At 43.9% G+C, this 20,718-nt stretch overlaps 2 protein-coding genes across 5 annotated transcripts in view; one reads left to right on the top strand and one right to left on the bottom strand.

Annotated features, from left to right (window-relative positions):
- RTN3 (reticulon 3) overlaps positions 1-1,127 on the bottom strand; it is a 66,470-nt gene extending 65,343 nt beyond the window's left edge. Inside the window, exon 1 of one of the 3 annotated variants that reach the window (XM_061406733.1) lies at positions 794-1,127. In XM_061406733.1, the coding sequence (XP_061262717.1) occupies positions 794-938 (145 nt within the window). In that variant the 5' untranslated portion in view covers positions 939-1,127. The remainder of the gene's footprint in view (positions 1-793) is intronic. The other 2 variants (XM_061406734.1, XM_061406735.1) reach the window with 2 other exon arrangements.
- Positions 1,128-7,232: 6,105 nt separating this feature from the next.
- ATL3 (atlastin GTPase 3) overlaps positions 7,233-20,718 on the top strand; it is a 46,518-nt gene continuing 33,032 nt past the window's right edge. The window contains exons 1-2 of one of the 2 annotated variants that reach the window (XM_061406740.1): positions 7,233-7,598; positions 20,470-20,684. In XM_061406740.1, coding sequence (XP_061262724.1) covers positions 20,478-20,684 — 207 coding nt within the window. In that variant the 5' untranslated portion in view covers positions 7,233-7,598; positions 20,470-20,477. Of the gene's footprint in view, positions 7,599-7,652; positions 7,934-20,469; positions 20,685-20,718 lie in introns of those variants that run through there. The other variant, XM_061406739.1, reaches the window with a different exon arrangement.

Raw genomic sequence — 20,718 nt, 5'->3', positions numbered from 1 at the left:
AACATGTCGACTGCTTGGCATGACTCTATCTATTCTCTTCTAGAATATAAGCTGCTAACCTCGTGTCCCCACCCCCACGCCGCGCCAGTGAAGAGCAGGCTGTGTTGCAGATGCAGCCACGGATCCATCTTGGACCGTCAGCAGCTCCCTCCCAAATCTTCCCTGAGCTATTCTCATCACGCCTCCTTCTACCTCCGAGCCTCTGAAAAATCGGGCATTCCGAGTGTGGCCACAAAAAAATTATTAAAGGCGGATGAAAACAGTACAGAAAACGGCTTCAGTGTTTCCATTAAACTTCCTCATTCTCCCCACGGGCAACCGAAAAAAACAACAACAACCATATTTTCTGGAAGACAACCATGAACGGTTGGTTCTGTCAACACCTGTCTGCAAACCTGCAGTGCAGCCCAACCCTTTCACCGCCATCCCCTCAAAATCCTAACAGGGCATTTCTCCTACCACCAACCTGCCCCGATCCTCTCAGTCTCTCTAATCCTCCACTAAATCACCCCGGTTCAGAGGACGGATTCGCCCCCCCGCCGCTACACTGGTATCTTGCGCCCACCTGCCCAGTCTCGGCGTTAACGCCCCCGGGAATATCTCCCCTCCCCCAGTCTTCCCCACACCCCGTTATTTCCTCACCGCCTGCAAGACCTGTCACCCCCCTCCCCCTTAGCCCATTTTCCAGACGCTCCTTCCCGGGGGCTGAAGCCTCCAGGACGCGAGGATGGTGTGCCGTCCCTGACCCCCTAGGGCCCCCCTCCCGAGGTCGGGGTCCCCCGGCGCGCCTCACCCGCACAGGAGGAGCCGCAGCTCTTCGTCCCCAGGGCGGGGCAGGCTCCCGGGCTCCCGCTGCCACCACCGGGCGCAGATGACTCGGCCCCGGAGGACGACGAAGAGACGGACGGGGACTGAGTGGCTGCCGACGGCTCCGCCATGGCTGCACGAGCAAAGGCGGGAGAGGGGTGAAGAGAGATGTGGGACGGGAGACAGGGAGGGGAGAGAAAATAATTCTGCAGCTGGCTCTCCAAATTCGCCTCGCCTCTCCTACTCCGAGGACAGACTCCGACGGACTGACTGACTCAGCCGAGCGCCGCGAGAGGGCGGGAGAGCGACCGCGCAGGCGCACAAGGGCCCTCGGGCGGGGGCGAGACGGTCGCCTTGCGCCCACTGACGCAGGGCGCAGGCGCAAGAACTGTTCCTCGGCGCTCCTCCAGGGAAGGAGGGCCAAAACCTGCTTCGCGCAGCGCCAAGGCCCTTGGAGAGGTGGGCGGCGCCCCTCGGGGACCTGGCGCAGGGGGCGTGGTCAAACACCAAGCTCCTCCCACCACTGCGGCCGAAGTTGAGGTGGGTCCTGCGGCTTAGTGTTTCTCCACGGATTTTTCTGTGATTGTTTTAGCTTAGGCTGATTATGTGTTTTTACGATAGAAATTTCTTTTTGCTTCCATTAGTGAAGCATATCTTTCCTACAGATTCCAGAGCCGATGTTTTTTGTCTGAGGCGTTCCTACTCGTGACTCCGATGGTGACAACCACAGTGTAGGCCCACTGTGCAAGGTGATTTATGGATTTTTCTGGATATATCCTAATACCCCATCACCATGAGGGACAGATGGTACTATCTCCCATTTGGTAGGTGGAGAAAGATGCTATACAGAATGAAAAACTATTCCAATAACATTGCAATGCAGCCGCAGAACCTGCTTCACGTTCTTATCGTTACTCTTCCCCAGAAGGGGTCTACCTTGGGTCCCAAGGTTGCCAGTTCCCTGTCGAATAACTAACAGAGAAGACATGAACGAAAAAAAAAAAAAGCAAAACTAATGAGAAAGATGAGCCAGAAGATAACAGCCTGACTGTGGTTATGGGATGGTAAAATTAGGGGTTAAAAATTGAGAATATGGCACAAAAGACATATAATTGAATTTATTCGTCGCCTAAAAGGGGTCCTTAGTGGAAACTGTATTTGAAACCAGATACTATCTAATTTATACTGGATTTTACTCTTTTGGCTTCTCTGGTTGGCTTGCAAAATTCAAAGCCTTCTACCTACAACTGGCCAAATGATTTGCAATGTGCATGATTCTTTTAAAAAGGGAAATGTAGACTAGGAGTAATAAAAATCAAGGCTATAGGCCTTGTTATTGCTAAAGCAGCAATCAGTGACCCCAAGGGCAATTGCAGGATCAGCAGATCCTGTAAAGATGCAACCTCATGAAGAGGGAGGTAGTCAGCCAAGCAGCGACAGGGAAAGCAATCTGACCAGTGGAAATCTTCTAGAACAGGCGGTGAACTACATCTGCCCTTGACGATTTTAAGGTCAGGTAAAGCCGAGACAGGAGAAAAAAAAAAAAACCAAAAAACTTCTGGCCATTGAAACACTCTTAAAAAAAGGCACAGAAGAATATTTCCCAAAATAACTTTGTGGCAAATATCTTACTCTAGCATTTAAAGCATCAGTTGATACTGCAGCAGCTTGTCCTTTGGATGACAGAGAGAAATGCAAGCCAATATGATAATCAAACCAGTTAGCCACCATTCTGATAAATATATAAATTTTAAGCATTTATATTATTAGGTGCTGGATAAGGAAATGAATGATGCTAGTCCTTAACTCTGACAGCAGTTGTAGGATCTGCAGATCCTGCCTGGAAAGGAACCCTATTTCCATATCTAGAAAGAGAGAAAAGAAGATAAAAATCGAGACACTGATGTGGTCTTGGTGGTCTCTTTAGACCCTTCAGGTTTTTCACACGAGGCCTTTGTGCGGGGACTTCCCTGGTGTCCAGTGGCTAAGAGTCTGTGTTCCCAGTACAGGTGGCCTGGGTTTGATCCTTGGTCAGGAAACTAGATCCCACATGCTGCAACTAAAGATTTCATGTACCTCAACTAAGACCCAGTGAAGCCAAATAAATATGTTTTAAAAAAAGGCCTTTGTGCTTGGTCCAGTTCCTGAAGCTGCCTTTCCTTCCTGCTCCATCTGCTGTACCGGTATGTTTTCCTGAGACTGACTCTTGGTTGGGATGTTATTTGTGTACCTGATCCGTTGTACAGATGTTTACTGGTCATTTGCTGTGTGTTTGACACTATTCTGGGAAATCTGGAGGGATCCAAAAAATATGTTTGTTCTGAGTTTACAAGCTAGGTGAGACTTAGAACATAATCACATAAAGTTAAAACAAAATACAAATTAAATAGCAGCCAAAACAACTCCCAAACAACACAAAACTATAACACTGTGATTAGATGACAAGTGATTGTATGAATTTAGGAGTAGATGGAATCACTATGGAGTTATAGTGATTTGGGGAGGTTTTATGAAGAAATTAAGTCACATAGGAGCTTGGAGTGGTAAGGAGGTCCTTAAAGGCAAGAGAGAATGGTGCAAAGTAAATCCATGGGGTGCTTTTTTGCAGGTATACAATAAGACCTCCTTCCGGGCAGACCAATCACACAAAAAAGCACGCTTTTCTCCCAGCCCAGTCCATGATGCACTTCAGTGCTGGCTTGTCTGGCAGCACTTGGCCTAGATTTGATCCCTTCTTGCCCTTCCCTTCCACAGGCTGCATTAATGCAACACAAGACCACACAGCCTTCTGAGGTGACTGGAGGCTTAGAAGTGTGAGATGTTTTGGGTGTAGTTAGCCCAGGTTGGCTAGAGCCAAGGGCTTGAATTGGGGCAAAAGGGAGAGAAAATGGAGATGTTTCAGGGCCAGGGTATGGAGAAATAGAAGCAGAGCCCTAAAGAATGAAGGCTTATGAGGATTCAGTATAATTTTTCAGGCAGGGAAGGGCTCAGATAGAATTGTTAAGAGTGCTCACTGGAGTACAGACATTTCTCAGGAGTTCTGCTGAGCAATTTTTACGGCCGAGGCACTGAGCTGGGAAATCTTTCTTGGTCCTGTTTTTATAGGACAGTATTTACAAAGTTAATTTCCCATCTCGTCTTCTAGGTCATTTTATTATCAGTTTTTTTTTCCCTGACTTTTAGGGGAAAAAATTAATTAAAAATTTAATATACTCACACGCCATATATGTTTATACTCAAAGGTGTATATACTATAAAGTTTTAATCTATCACTAACCTCTCTGTACCCACTGGTCTCCCCCTCTACACTCACAGTGGTAACTGCTTTTAGGAGCTTTTTTGTGGCAAATGCAAAGGTGAATATACCAAATCTATATTCTTATCTGCCTTTTTAATGCTTCCCAGGTAGTGTATTGGTAAAGAATCTGCCTGCCAATGCAGGAGCTGCAAGAGATGCAGGTTCAATGCCTGAGTTGGAAAGATCCCCTAGAGAAGGAAATGGCAACCCATTCCAGTATTCTTGCCTGGAAAATCCCATGCACAGAGGAGCCTTTGTGGGGTACAGTCCATGGAGTCACAGAGTCAGTACACGACTGAGCACGCGCACACACACACACACCCTTTTTAACACAAATGATAGTGCTTCCTTTCCTTAACAGCAAATTCTAGTGATCTTTTCTAGTGTCTTTTTGAGGCATTAAGACAGTTGTGCTGTTGATTGCAGTTAACAATAACGAAGCAGCTGATAGATTTAGACGTTTTATTCTGTTACTATATTGAGGGCCTGATATTCAACTTATAACAGCCTAAGAGTTAGGATTGACTTTTCTTTTGACAAACTAGGACACCAGGTTATTCCCTCATTTTATACACAAGCAAAGTAAGGTATTTAAATGACACCCGGGAATGCCAGTTGTCCAGTCTGTCCCTATGAGTGCCTAGACTGTTGCTTAAATGTGGATCCTGCGAGTAGGTGGTAGGAGAGGAGTCTGAAGTGTGTCCCAGCACAGTGAGTGAAGGTTATTTATTTGCCTGTTTACCCCACAAGGCTGTGAGTCTCTGGAGGACAAGAATGTGCCTTATGTATTGTGGCAGCCTTACTGCCTAGCACTGTGCCTGGTACATAACAAACACTCTGTTTTTGGAATGCTTTGGAACCTGATTCACAGTGGATATTATTGCAGAAAACAATTTTTCTATTTTTGTCCTTTGTAACATACTTTAGTATGTTGAATATTTATGACTTTGTTTTGCTTTTCCAGAATGAATATAATTACCAATTTTTGAGCACTAATCATGCACCAGTCATAATTACCAAACACATCTCATTTAACTAACTATGATGACTCTGTGGCTTGAGTATTCAAATCATTTGGCAGATGATGATGAAATGAGTTCAAAGAGGTAAACTAACCCAACTGTACAGCTAGTGAGCTAGAATTCAGAACCAGGTCAGTCTGACCACAAAGCCAGTGGCCTTGACCATTCAAACATATCTATATGTCATCTACTTCTTGAAAACCACAAGGAAAGCTCAGCCTCTGGTCATACTATATTGTTTATCTCCAGGGTTTTGATAACCATGAATACTTGAGAAGGAGACAGTAATAACAAAATAGGCTTCTTGTTTACAGGAGTTTTTTTCTGAGTTGGGACTAATCCTAAAGTCTACTTATCATTTGTATTGTGTTGTTCCGAGTGCCAAAAACTTCTACAATATATGCAGAAGGCTGAGGTGCTGACATTGACCTTGATGATGTTATACTGAGAAAGATGTAATGTCACTATTTGCTGTCACTTCCTGACAGGGTGCATTTCAATGTATCTCTATTGGGAAGCCTTAAAATAGAATAGTGGAGAAGGAAATGGCAAACCACTCCAGTATTCTTGCCTGGCGAATCCCATGGACAGAGGAGCCTGGCAGGCTATAGCCCATGGAGTCATAAAGAGTTGGACATGACTGAGTGACTAACACAAATTAGAACAGGGTATGTTGTTCAAAAGCAAAAATTAGATATTTAGTATTAAAGGAACAAAAAAAGAGAGTGGGTAGTGTTACGTGTAACATGTACTTTCTTTATTCATCCTTTAAGTACTTGAGTTTCTACTTTCTGCCTGGCACTGTTTGGGGGCACTGGAGATACAAGCAGTGAACACAAACAAAAATTCCTGTCTGTTTGTAACTTATGTTCTAATGGGAAGACACAAACAAAAAGAAAAGTAAAACAGAAGTTGGATGTTGAGCAGTCTTATAGAGAAGGATGGGGAAGGGGAATATAGGGGTTTCCCTGATAGCTCAGATGGTAAAGAGTCTGCCTGCAATGCAGGAGACTCAGGTTCGATCCCTGGGTCGGGAAGATTCCCCTGGAGAAGAAAATCCCATGGACGGAGGAGCCTCCTGGATGGAAGAGTCCATGGGGTTGCAAAGAGTTGGATATGACTGAATGACTAACACTATATGCTCATCCCCACCATGTTCAATTTAACTTCTTCAATTGTTTCTGGCAATCGTGACAAGTCATTAGTCTCTGGCCCCTTTCTCTGAGCGTGCCGCACATGCCTTGGATTTGTGTAACATCTTGCTTTCTGCGCAGACAATGTGAAACCCCAATAACCACTTGTCCTGATAGTCACATCTAGTTTCTTGTTGGTCAGTTAGTTTAGCTTGAATCTAGATTCACATATAATGCCTGGAGGAGGTATTCAAATAACCTTGAGAGTTTGCAGAGAATCAGAAGGGGCAGGGGAAAAGAAAGCAAAACAGGACCTCTTTAGGTAAGTTTAGGTTGAATTATCTTTACTTCTTTACTGCTGGCCTAATCACTCTGGGAATGAAACCCAGATCAAGGGCATCGCACAGACTAGAGATGGCTGGAAGGAGGTTCTGGGTAGGTTATAAAAGGTAAGACAGAAGAAAGTGGAATAATGTGTCAAATGAATGAAGCAAGGGTGATGCAAGAGGTGGTAGCGGTGGTGGCGACAGACACTTTAGCCTCTCATCAGCTACTTACCCCCAAGACAACTGTCCCTACCCCAACAAATCCAAAATAACAATATTCTTCAATTGTGACAACTGCCAGTTTTGCAATCACATGTGAGTGTGAATAAAAGCATTTTTGGAGAACCGTGTTTTGTACTGATCTACCATACAGTTTAAGTAAGAGTGTCATTGCCAAAGCAACTTCAAGACAAGCTCCAGGAAGCCAGAGGTTTGTTTACAAAATACAGCCATAGCTTAGAAAGAACAAAGCCAGTGGAAGGACTTTCCCTGGAAGTTCTTATGTTAGCTGTTAAGAGTAGCGATGGTGGGCCATCAGGCTTGGTCAGAGACAGGAATATCGGGAGTAATGGTGATAATGAAGTCACGCCCTCCTCTCCTTGTGAAGTCAAAATCATTTTAAAAACCAGTGATGCTCACGTCATCCGTGGTTGAGGCCTCCCTTCGGTCCTTACGGTAGAGTGCCGCCTACCTATGGCTCCGGCTAGCGTTAAACATCGGAACCCTCCCAAACGCCGCCGGTAGGGGTCCGAGGCCGGTTCCACCAAAGGCCTCGGACCTGGGCCTGGCCTCAAGACTAAGCTGGGCGGGGACCACTGGCCGGCTCGGTTCTCCCCGCATGGCCTGCTGGGAGTTGTAGTTCAGTGGTCGAAGAGCCGCGACAATCCTGGTCCCTCTCTTCCGCTTCCTCCCCGCCCCGGATGAGTTCGCCAAAAGAGAACCGCTGGCGGGTAACCAGAGAACGAGGGGCTACAATTCCCAAGGGACCGTTGCTCCCAGTGCGCAGCCCCAGGTATTCAAGACCGAGTGTCTGACTCCAGCGCACGCGCACACGCGTCGGGCGGTGGCCGGATTTTGCCGCGTGCGCTTTCCCGCCCCAGTCGGCTAGGCGCTCGCTGCGCCTCGGTCGACCTATGCCAACCCTCTGTGTTCTCGCTCTCTCGCGGCTTCGCGCGCCCCTCCTCGCTAGTTTCTGTTAGAGCCCAGGCCACGCCCGTTTCCCGCCTCTAGGGCCTGGTTCGTTCCCGCCCCAGCCCTGCCCTTTTTGCGCCCCTGCTGCTTCTGCTGGAGGCGGAGGCTCCATGTTGTCCCCTCAGCGAGCGGTAGCGGCTGCATCGGGAGGAGCAGGTGAGGCGCCCGATTTCCCCCGAGCCCGCTCCGTGGCCACCTCCACCGCCCTCGCTGCTGTAGCTCCGAGGAGACCGCACGCCCGCGCCGCCGCCCTTCCTCGTCCCGGGGTTGGGACCGCGCGCCCCTCCTTGGTGTTCCTTGGCCGGCTTATTCTGGTCCAGGGGCTGCTCGCGGGGTCGGGACGGTAGGGCCCGGGCGGCGCCTTCCTCGGCCACCTTCGGAGGTCGGGCCCTGCGCTCGGGGGAGACTGTTAGTGCCCCTTGGGCCTGCTGCCGCCCGCCTGGCGCCTCCCCTCCCCGCCTGGGGCGGCCCCGAGGGTCGGTGGTCCCGGGGCGTCGTTCCGAGGCTTCGCCCCGCCGGCCCCGCCCTGGCAGAGCTGTGCGCTCTTGGCTGCGGTCCCCTTCCTGCCTGGGCGCTTCGCACACTCGCGGGCCGAGTGGCTCTGGCCTTGTCAACGGGCCCAGGGAGCTGAGAAAATATTACAGATGCCGTATTCAACCTTTCAAAAAGCTGTGGAGGGCTGCGAAGTGTCTTTGAGTTGGAAACTTTATTTTTATCCTAACGACCTTGAGTTACAAGAAGTATTAGGAAGACTGATTTTCAACCCCCACTTATCTCCCTAAAGGAGATAATAGAATGTGGCCTAAACTGATTTTTAAGAAGTTCTTTTAGTACGTGTGGTACAATACGTTCTTTTGCTTTCTTGAAGACATAAAGAATAGTGAGTGAAAGTATTAAAAACAAATGGTCACCATAAATTCGTGGGTTTTGATTTCATGTGTCATTTTACCTGAGTTTTTTTTTGTTTGCTGCGTGTTCTGTTGAAAAGGCCAAACGTTTTTTTGCGAAATCTAAAGGCAACAACAGAACATTGAAGACTCTTCAATAAATCCCAGCCCTGAAATTTGAACACGAAGTTGGGTAGAATGTTTTGGGAAGGAGAGAAAAGAACTAACGGACCAAAAACGTGGTTTCACATTCTGGCTGGCTTTTGGGGAATCAAAACCTACGTAGTTTTAAGTTTTAAGCCAAGATACGTAGTCAGCATTGCAGTGTTGAGTTTCAAATGAGTGCTTTTTTTTTCAGTCCCCACAGAAAGTAGCTCATAGTGTAGAAATCTCTCTTGCTGCTTTAACACCTGTCAAGGAAACGCTTAACTGAAGATCTCTACCAAATGAGGCATTAGGTTCGCAGCGCAGGTTGTTTTATTAGCTATTGTTTACTGTCTTACTGGAGTCATAAAGTTAAGAAAAGTAGTAGTAGAGAAGAAATGTGATGATGTGAGCTAGCATAATTGTTTTAGTTTTCACTAAACAGGGCTTGTTCAGTCGCTCAGTTGTGTCCCATCCTTTGAGACCCCGTAGATTGCAGCACACCAGGCTTCCCTGTTTAGAATAGGCTTTTGTAGAATTGGTTTTCTAAGATGTAGCACATGCATTTTTTCATTTTCATGATTCCTAAGTCATAAAAGATATACTCACTAATTATTTAAAATGAAATAATGGAGACTTGTAAAAAGAAATGTAATGTCTTCTCTGCCTCCCCAGTTCCTCAGTGGTAGCCATTACTCACAATTTGGTCATATAGTCTAATATTTCTTTGAAATATTAGGGCACCCTAGGGCGTGTGAACTTGTTTGAGAATTGGTTTAAAATTTACCTCTCATGACTAGGCATGCCTTTAAAATTTCTGTGGCCTTGTGTTTCATACTGAGAAATTGTTTAAACAACACAACTATAGTTTAAAGTTAGTCTGAATTTTAAAACATTTTCCTGACTTTGAGATTCTAAGAGCATATTCTCTAAAAAATATCAAGGGGGAAACATGATGGGAAAGCTTTTAGTTAAAAGGAAAAAATAAGTCTTTTAGTTGCTGTAGAGCTGTGGTTCCCAGCTCTGCAGGGACTTTAGAATTATAATGGGGTTTTTAAAACCTGCCAATGCTTGGAGCTAACTCTCAGATTCCGATTTAACTCATTGAGGGGCCAGGCACTAGTGAAAAAGCTCCTAAAACCCAAGCAATTTAATTTTTATATTAATAATCAAATTTCCCTATAGGTGGTTGCTTAATTTGAATTGATTTATTGCATTATAGGAAGTATGATTTGTAATGTCAGTATTTTTGTATTGAGTTGGTACTCTTCTGGGCTTCCCCAATGGCTTGGCGGGTAAAGAATCCACCTGCAATGCAGGAGACAGGAGACGGGTTCCATCCCTGAGCTGGGAAGATTCTCTGGAGGAGGAAATGGCAACCTACTCCAGTATTCTTGCCTGAAAAATCCCATGAAAAGAAGAGCCTACAGTCCATAGGGAGGCTAAAGTATATTACAAATTAGAAAGTAGATTTTACAGACAGAGTAGGTGAAAAAGGAGAGAAGTAGATTAATTCTTTATGTTTTGAAATGATGAGGAATCCAAATCAAATATTGCCAGTTAAGAAAGTCTTATTCAAATGGAATACAGATAATTAAAACCTTCAGCTAACCAGGTTGATTTTGGTGGTGGTCTTATTTTTAGGGTAAAGTCAAATAAGGTGAATATTGAATTCTTTCTGTTAAAAAGATTTTTTTCTCGTTTTTAGATTCAGTCTCTGCATTTCTGACATAATTTATTTTCATAAGTCCATGAAGCACTGCAAAATTCTTAATTGACTAAGAAAAAGTGCTTTTGTTCAGCATTGTGTGCGCTAAGCATTCTGTGGAGGCTTCCCTCATAGCTCAGTAGGTAAAGAATCTGCCTGCAATGCAGGAGACCTGGGTTCCATTCCTGGATTGGGAAGATCCCCTGGAGAGGGAAATGGCAACCCACTCCAGTATTCTTGCCAAGAGAATTCCATGGACAGAGGAGCCTGGCAGGCTACAGTCCATGGACTTGCAAGAGTTGGACATGACTTAGTGACCAAACCACTACCTGTGCTAAAATACAAAAATTTTCTACGACAGATGAAAATAATCTTCCTCGTAAACCTTTTAATTAAGTAGAATGTAAATTTCCCCTAGTATTCTATTGAGTTGTGTTTAAATAGTATTTTCATGGAAACAACCTTAGAAATATATGTGTCTCTACCAATATACTACCTTGAGACAAAAGGCACTCCCACCATCAGCAAAAAGGAGCCACACCCAGCAGTTCTAGAGTTGGCTGAGAGTTTCCATGTACCTTTGTATATGATGATGTGTTTTCTTTGGCGTTCTCTGTGAACTGGGAACTTTAAAAGACTGCCAGCAAAAACAAGGCATGAAAATGGTATGCTTCTGTTTTTGGGTGTGTTGCTTTTGCTCTTTAGAAAATGTGGTATTTCAAAAGGAGAATGGAAAACTCAGGTCATAACTTTACCCTGAGTCATGCACACTGCTCAGTGAACTGTTTCTTTAAGTATAGTTAGGATTTGCTTTTCAGAACTCTCTGGACAGTAAGGATGAGAACTGAGGCTTGCTCTGCCCCAGTGGTTTTCAACCCAGGGTGGTTTTGCCTGGTTGGGACACTTGGCAATGCCTGGAGACATGTATGGGTCTCCCAGTCAAGAGGGAGCGCGATTGATACCTGGTGAGAAGAGGTGAGAGATGCTGCTGAATATCCTAAAGTGGGATAGTTCCCCATAACAGAGCTATTCACCCACAATACCAGTGGTGCTGAGGCTGAGAAACCCTGGTCTAAACCGTTCAATTGATCTACTAACTTCTGTCTGAATTCCCTGAAATAGCAATTGTGATTGCTTCCAAATAACTGGTTTCGTTGAGTTTATCAATGTTTTCAAATATTTGAGGAGCATTTAAACTTCTTTCCCCCATAATGCTCTTTCTGATAGAACTTGTTTCTTAAGATGTATGTTTTCCGTAGGGTCAGAAAGGCCACTTACAATTCAGTTGTCTCATCTGCATTTATTTAGCCTGTGCTGCTACGTTGTTTTTTTCTGCCCTTTAAAAATTCAGAAATCTGGAAAGAATTAGTGTTGTAATTTGCATAGTCTCTACAAATCTTTCCTAATAATAATTAATTTCACTTGTTAGTCTTTCGGCCATTCTGTATGTGAAGTTGTTTTGGTAAAGTTGTTCAGTTGCTAAGTTGTGTTCGACTCTTTGCAACCCCACGGACTGCGGCATGCCGGGCTTCCCTGTCCTTCACCATTTCCTGGAGTTTTCTCAAACTCACGTCCACTGAGTTCAGTTATACATCGATTAAATAAGCATATTTAAACCTAGTGATTAATCTGGATTAAGATGTGTATTAAAAAGGAGAGGCTAAGTCAGTGTTTTAAAAGTACTTAGAAAAAACTTCTATGTCAATTATTGGAATCCTTTATAATTACCAAATATTTTCAATATTTCTACATACTTTGAAATGATGACTGATACAGTATTACTTTGAGCTATTTACAGCACTAATAATTGGCAGTATAATAGTTTTACCACTCACCTTTTTTTTTAAGGTAGGTTTTAAGTTCACTAAACTTCAGTTTTTCCTAAACGTAGGTTTATAAGTTTACTTAAATGTAAACGGATGGTCTGGGAACTGGGATCTCACAAGCTCTGTGGTGCGTCCCCCCCAAAAAAAGTGTATACTGAGGATAGATATGACTGGTCAGGCCATATCTTTTGTATGTGTATAAAATGTCACATCTGTTGTTCATGAACTCTTCATATACTAAACAAATATTAATTGTTCATATAAGTGAGTGTTACTCAGAAAATGTCAACTTAGAAAATAATTACTTTGCTAAGGGAGAAGGCATATAAGGTTACCACTTAAAGGTTTTTCTAGCACCATCCCTGGAGGTTAGATCTCCAGTATGATTCCTGAGAAATGGAAGTAATTTCACTGCAAATAGGGTGTCTCTTTCCCTTAAAAAAAACCTCAAGTCTTTTGTGGAGTCCTTGCTGTGCAAGTTGTTTTTTTTATCATGAATTTTGGTCTGTTCTTTAGCCAGGCCTATACGGTTTAAGTTAAACCAAAGCATGAATAGGTTCCGTAACAAGTTTGGCCAATTTAGATATTCAGGAAATTTTCGGTTGTGCAACTGGCATTGAATTTTAGAGCTGGAAAATGGCTTTATCTAACTGCCTAATTTTGTAGAAGAAACTGAGACATAGGTAAGTAAAATGATTTACTCATGCTGTTAACAGTTAGTACTGGGCCCTGAAGTCTGGGCTTCCCTGATTGTTAGGGAAGGCCTCTCTCCTCTACATACTCTTTCACTTGCATAACAATCTTTGCCAAACCAGGAGCTGAAGTTACAGAAGGAAGAAATGATAGGGTTTGGTGGTACATTGCATATGAGGCAGGAAAGATGTGGAGGCTGAAAGGCAGAGATTTGAGAGTGGAGTAGCTGGCAGGATTCACTTTGATGATACTAAATGACTAATGATACTATATGCAGAGGTTTAATCTTGCCTCATTTTACTGTTGAGATTGAAGGCTGGACATGCCCAGAATCACACAGGTTGTTAGTGGGAGAACTGGAACAGGAACTTGTCCTCTGACTCTTATACCCATTTATTTCTGTGTAATACTCCACCGAGACTGCGAGAGTAGGCTGATGGTGGAATATCCAGGTGAATGTATGCCGTAGGCAGTTGCACACTTGGACCCAAGTGCAGGTTAGAAGTTAATGAAGTTGCATCACCAAAATAGAGGGTGCAGTGAAATTAATTAATTAATGGGCTTCCCTTGTGGCTCACCTGGTAAAGAATCCACCTGCAATGCAGGAGACCTGGGTTCGATCCCTGGGTTGGGAAGATCCCCTGAAGAAGGGAAAGACTAACCACTCCAGTATTCTGGCCTGGAGAATTCCATGGACTGTGTAGTCCATGGGGTCGCAAAGAGTCAGACACGACTGAGCGAGTTTCAGTGAAATTAATGAGCAGAGAGCTCAATCAGGGAGAGGATGAGATCTGTACAAGGCTAAAGCAGGGCACTGGTGGGCATCACAGGCTGAAAAGAGGTTGATAAAGAGGCTGGAAGGGAAGGAGGAGTGGGCATTGTTGTAGAGTCCAAAGGTTTTAAGAAGTGTTAGAAGTCGTGGGCCATTGTGTTTTATCACAGGTGTAGGGTTGAATGAGAATCAAGAAAGGCCTATTGCATTTGGCAGGTGAGGTCACTGATGAACTAGATAATGGTTTCAACAGACTGAGAGGAAAGTCAGATGGCAAGGTGATGAGAAGGGAATGGGTAGATGAGTGCATGAAGACAGACTTGAAGGAGGCTGACAGTGACAGAAAGGAGACTGGGAGGAGGAAGGGAAGAAACTGACTTTACCGCAGTTCTTTACGTGTACTGGTAGGTTCAGTGTTCATGATACTAGAAGCTATTATTCTATGGTATTTACGGGGCCTGAACGTGACAGTTTCCTTACTCCCCAGGAGCTCATTACAATATACAGTTGTAATGAGTGGAATAATCAGTGAAGGTCGCTCAGTGGTGTCCGACTCTTTGCCACCCCATGGGCTATATATAGTCCATGGAATTCTCCAGGCCAGAATACTGGAATGGGCAGCCTTTCCCTTCTCCAGGGGGATCTTCCTGACCCAGGGATCAAACCCGGGTCTCCCGCATTGCAGGTAGATTCTTTACCAGCTGAGCTACAAGGGAAGCCCCAAGTAGAATAATAGTATGTGCTAGTATTCTTTTTTTAATTAATTTATTTTAAATTGAAGGATAATAGGTTTGCAATAGTGTGTTGGTTTCTGCCATACATCAGCAGGAATCAGCCATAGGTATACATATGTGCCCTCCCTCTTCAACCTACCCCACCACCTCCCAATAGTATTTACTGGTAGGGGAAATAGGAAAACAGGTTCATTTGATTGAGTCCATAATATGTGTCATGGGCTTCACAGGTGGCTCAGTGTTAAAGAATTGACCTGCTAATGCAGGAGCCACAGGAGACCTGGTTTTGATCCCTGGGTTGGGAAGATCCCCTGGAGAAGGAAATGGCAACCCACTCCAGTATTCTTACCTGGGAAATCCCATGGACAGAGAGAGGAGCCTGGCAGGCTACTGTTCGTGGGGTTGCAAAGAGTCGAATGTGACTGAGCACGCTCGGAGTTTGTGTCAGACACTGTTGCTTTGAGATGGTATTAGTTTTATAAATAAATGGAACTACAAATGGTTGGATGTTTACCCACAGTCACATTGTGACTAAGAGGTAGGGTTTACTTGTTTATTATGCAAATGTTTCCTGGATGTCTCGTCTCTGTGGGCACTGTTCTGGTTCTTGGGGGACAGAGCATTGAACAAAAGAGACAAAATTCTCTGTCCTCATAGATCTTACATTCTGGAGGTGAGAGAGTAAGGATTCAAGCCCTGTGGACTGAGGACTGGGTGGGTCAGGCCTGAGGGAGGGTGCAGGTGAGTGATAAAGGATGAGCAAGTGTTTGCTGGAGTCAAGCGGAAGGCACATTTCAGGCCGTGGAAACAAATAGATGAATAGGCTGTATGTTTGAAATTTTGAAATTAGAATAGCACTTGGATCCTAACTTTCTCCTAGGAGCAGTATAAATTTACCTGGGAAGATGAGGAAAATAAAGAATTAGAGAAACTAAGGCAACAGGGTGGAGAAGACAATGGCACCCCACTCCAGTACTCTTGCCTGGAAAATCCCATGGATGGAGGAGCCTGGTAGGCTGCAGTCCATGGGGTCGCTAAGAGTCGGACACAACTGAGCGACTTCACTTTGACTTTTCACTTTCATGCATTGGAGAAGGAAATGGCAACCCACTCTAGTGTTCTTCCTGGAGAATCCAGGGATGGGGGAACCTGGTGGGCTGCCGTCTATGGGGTCGCACAGAGTTGGACACGACTGAAGCGACGCAGCAGCAGCAAGGCAACAGGGTGAATGGTGAAAGGCTTTGACTTACAGAATTAAGATTTTAGCTTTGAGCCATCAATCCATAAAATGTTTTTGATAGTTTTGATACGTAGTTGCTCTCATGGTATGTTTATGTACTATAATGAAGGTGTTCAGCCCTAGGGAATGAGGTGACAATTGAAAGCAACGCTCTGGAGATGTTGACTTGAATGATCAACCTGATAGGCAGGAAATATTGGAAGCTGGCCTGGCTAAAGGAGAGGGCCCTGAGGTTTTGATTAAGGGCTTTAAGGGGTTGGGGGGATCTGAGATGCAAAGATAAATGCGCAAAGGACATTTACATGATACCTACAAATAAGATTTTTGCTTGTATGATCAATAATATAGTTTTATTGTCTTAGGAAGTGAGAGATAAAGATAGTATGGTGAAAAGTGAGCACCTCTGTTTGAATTATTGATGTGTGTAGTTCAAAATGATTTTTCCTTTATGTGGACCCAAACCGAGATCTTTTAAAGTCCTTTGTGCCTACTATACTGTTAGAAATGCAGGATCTCCCCAGCTCCCTCAACTAAATATAGCCCGGTTCTCTTCCTTTTCACTTTACTATAGGCAGAAAGAGGAAGAGATGAGGAAAGGTTTTATCTTTTTTTTTTTTAAACTGTCCTTAGTGGTCTTTATCTTTTCTTGAAGTGCAAGTCATTGCGTACAACTGTGTATATTTGTGTCACGGAATTTTTCTATCTTGTTTGTAGTCCAAGTTATCTTCCATGCCTGTTGCCCTGACAGTACCACCTGCATCCTTAGGGTGGTGGCTTTCGACTATATTACATACATATTCATTCTTATTAACAGTTGTTTGTTGTGTGCCTGCTTTCTGTTGGAAATTGCTCAGTGAACTAATAGATGAAGTGGAAAGAACCAGTGCCAGGAAGTTAATTGTGGAGTCCGGAGGACTACTGTATTGGTTACTCGGTTTGGCTGTCTCTCATAGACCCTCCGGAGAAGGAAATGGCAACCCACTCCAGTGTTCTTGTCTGGAGAATCCCAGGGACGGCAGAGCTGGCTGGGCTGCCGTCTCTGGGGTCGCACAGAGTCGGACACGACTGAAGCGACTTAGCAGCAGCAGCACAGACCCTCCAAGTAAGTGATTTAAACAAGGTAGACATTTTCCTTTCCTGTGAAACTGAGCCAGCAGTGGCAGTTTTGCGACACTTAAGTCCTCAGCCCTACCTGTCTCGTTGCTCTAATATTCCTGAGGTGTTACCCTCACACGCCTGGTCCAGGGTGACTTGCTCCTACGTTTGCATCTAACCAGCAAGAAGGGGGAAGATGCATGATCTGAAAGTTGCTGTGTCATTTCCAGTCAGAACTTAGGCACTAGTGATACCCTGCATACAGGGTTGGTTTGGAAATGTGTTTCTTCTGAGTATTTATATGCCTAGCTAAAAATATTACCATAGCAGCAGGAGAAAAATGGATGTTGGGGGAGCAACCAGCCATCTCAGGGACTTTGGTACTGCTTTGAGTATTGCACAGCACTTAACCCCGTGCCTTATCCATAAGGTGTGAATAAATTGTTCTCATTTGTTCTTTTATATGAAAGATGGAAGGTCTTCACGCCCCGGATTCACCTGCTGTTATGTCAGTAAGAACTCCAAAAGATTATTCACAAAAATGTTTCCTTTTTGTGATGGGAAATAATGGGAAAGAAAAGTGTTAGTATCTGTGTGTTATAGTGCCAGCATGACATTTAATCTATAGTTATAGGTTGTTTTCCAGTAGTTTGCAAAAAAAGTAAAAAATGGCAAGCCTTTTGTTGCTATCTGATACTGTAAGTTTAAAAAATGAGCAGCAGTGCATACTTAAAGGGTAGAGTCTGGCAGTCAGACTGTTGTGTCTGCTTTGCCTGCTATCATCATTCAGCCTTCAGTGCTTCCCAGACGAAAGGGTTTCTGGGACCATGTGTATGATTTTGGCCATATCTACCTACCTCTACTATGCTCAACTTAATATTTGTTCTTCAATTTGCTTTAAATTCATTAGTTTTTTTTTTTTAACTTAGCCTCCTTCTAAGCAATAATCCACTAAAACATGGTTTTGTTTCCTAATTCAGTTCAGTTCAGTCGCTTAGTCGTGTCCGACTCTGTGACCCCATGAATCACAGCACTCCAGGCCTCCCTGTCCATCACCAACTCCCGGAGTTCACTCAAACTCATGTCCATCGAGTCAGTGATGCCATCCAGCCATCTCATCCTCTGTCGTCCCCTTCTCCTCCTGCCCCCAACCCCTCCCAACATCAGGGTCTTTCCCAATGAGTCAATTCTTCGCATGAGGTGGCCAAAGTATTGGAATTTGCTTTAGCATTGGTCCTTCCAATGAACACCCAGGACTGATCTCCTTTAGAATGGACTGGTTGGATCTCCTTGCAGTCCAAGGGACTCTCAAGAGTCTTCTCCAACACCACAGTTCAAAAGCATTAGTTCTTCGGCACTCAGCTTTCTTCACAGTCCAACTCTCACATCCACACATGACCACTGGAAAAACCATAGCCTTGACCAGACGGACCTTTGTTGGCAAAGTAATGTCTCTGCTTTGGAATATGCTATCTAGGTTGGTCATAACTTTCCTTCCAAGGAATAAGCGTCTTTTAATTTCATGGCTGCCGTCACCATCTGCAGTGATTTTGGAGCCCCCCAAAATAAAGTCTGACACTGTTTCCACTGTTTCCCCATCTATTTCCCGTGAAGTGATGGGACCAGATGCCATGATCTTCGTTTTCTGAATGTTGAGCTTTAAGCCAACTTTTTCACTCTCCTCTTTACTTTCATCCAGAGGCTTTTTAGTTCCTCTTCACTTTCTGCCATAAGGGTGGTGTCATCTGCATATCTGAGGTTATTGATATTTCTCCCAGCAATCTTGATTCCAGCTTGTGTTTCCTCCAGTCCAGCGTTTCTCATGATGTACTCTGCATATAAGTTAGATAAGCAGGGTGACAATATACAGCCTTGACGTACTCTTTTTCCTATTTGGAACCAGTCTGTTGTTCCATGTCCAGTTCTAACTGTTGCTTCCTGACCTGCATACAGGTTTCTCAAGAAGCAGGTCAGGTGGTTGGTATTCCCATCTCTCTCAGAATTTTCCATAGTTTATTGTGATCCACACAGTCAAAGGCTTTGGCATAGTTAATAAAGCAGAAATAGATGTGTTTCTGGAACTCTCTTGGTTTTTCGATGATCCAGCAGATGTTGGCAATTTGATCTCTGGTTCCTCTGCCTTTTCTAAAACCAGCTTGAACATCTGGAAGTTCACGGTTCACATATTGCTGAAGCCTGGCTTGGAGAATTTTGAGCATTACTTTACTTGCGTGTGAGATGAGTGCAATTGTGCGGTAGTTTGAGCATTCTTTGGCATTGCCTTACTCATTCATAATTTCCTAATATTCATTAAATACCCAATTATTAGAATCTGCTTGCTAATGCAGGAAACATGGGTTTGATCCCTGGGTTGGGAAGGTCGCCTAGACAAGGAAATGGCAATCCACTCCAGGAGAATTCCATCTAATCCATGGGGTCACAGAGAATGGGATGTGACTTAGCAACTAAACAACAGCAACAGGTGTCCTTTTAACTGCTTGAGAACCTCTCCTTTAGTACAGGAAGTGGTGCTTTGCTTCGTTTCATAGATTCCACTGCTGCTTTGTTTTTGTTTTTTTTTGTAAACTTTCCGTAAATCCACATAGCTAAGTGGCTCTGAATTTCAAAGAATATCTTTGTGCTTTTAACTCTAGAAGAGAAACTACAAGTTAGTGTTAATTTTGAGCTAAAGAATTGCTTGCCTCTAAAACCTTGACTAGGTTTTTAAGAGTGATCTGCAAAGCATAGTGACCTACAGATCTTTTCAAGTTTTCTCCAGGACTTGGGACCTGTTACTTAACTTTTGTAGGCCTTAGTTTCTTTATTTTTCAAATGGAGCCGTATTATTTACTTCGTAGAGTTCTAAGGATTAAGTAAAATGATGTATGTGAAAGGCTTGGCCATGGCAGGTACCCTTTCTACTCTTGGTGGACTTTTGGTTTATTTTCAGTTTGGGACCATTTTGAATGAAGCTCATGTGAACATTCTTGCGTATATGTTTTTTGATGGATCTACACATTTATTTCTCGTAGGTATATACCTAGGAGTGGAGTTGGCTGGGTCATAGTTACGTTTAGTTTTAGTAGATCCTGCCCAGCAGTTTTTCAGAGTGGTTCCATCCCCATCAGAGTGTCTGAGAATTACACTTGCACCATTCTGACGGGCAAGCAGTGGTATCTCCGTGCGGTTTGGATTTACATTTCTTTGTTAAGTAATGGTATAGAAACTTTTCATACGATTATTGACCATTTGGATATCCTTTTTAAATGAAATGCCTGTTCATAATCTTTTGCTTATTACTCTTGTTAAAGATGGAATAGTTGTCTTTTTCTTTGGGATTTCTATAATGATTCTGGATATGAGTCCTTTGGAGTTAGGTGTTACAATATTTTCTTTTAGCCTGTAACTTGCATTTTTACTCCCTTAATGATGTCTTTTAATGAACAAAATTCTTAATGAAGTCTAATTAATTTGTCTTTTTTCTTTTCTTTTATGGTTGGGTGCTTTTGTGCTCTGTTTAAAAAGTTTTTACTCTTCCATGCTAAAGATACATATATTTGAAACTTTTTTTTTAAATCTCTATAACAACATAGGTGATGCTATGGAGAGTGGAAAGCCTGGTCCAGTGCAGGTTGTTTTGGTTCAGAAAGACCAACATTCCTTTGAGCTAGAAGAGAAAGCCTTGGCCAGCATCCTCTTACAGGACCACATCCGAGAGCTCGATGTGGTGGTGGTGTCGGTGGCTGGTGCCTTCCGAAAGGGCAAGTCCTTCTTTCTGGACTTCATGCTACGCTACTTATATTTCCAGGTGAGGTAGAGTTATTTTATTTCAAATTAGAAAG

The sequence above is a fragment of the Bos javanicus genome, chromosome 29 (genome assembly GCF_032452875.1).
Source record: "Bos javanicus breed banteng chromosome 29, ARS-OSU_banteng_1.0, whole genome shotgun sequence".
In the NCBI taxonomy this organism is placed as follows: domain Eukaryota; kingdom Metazoa; phylum Chordata; class Mammalia; order Artiodactyla; family Bovidae; genus Bos; species Bos javanicus.
This window is presented reverse-complemented; position numbering and strand designations above follow the sequence as displayed.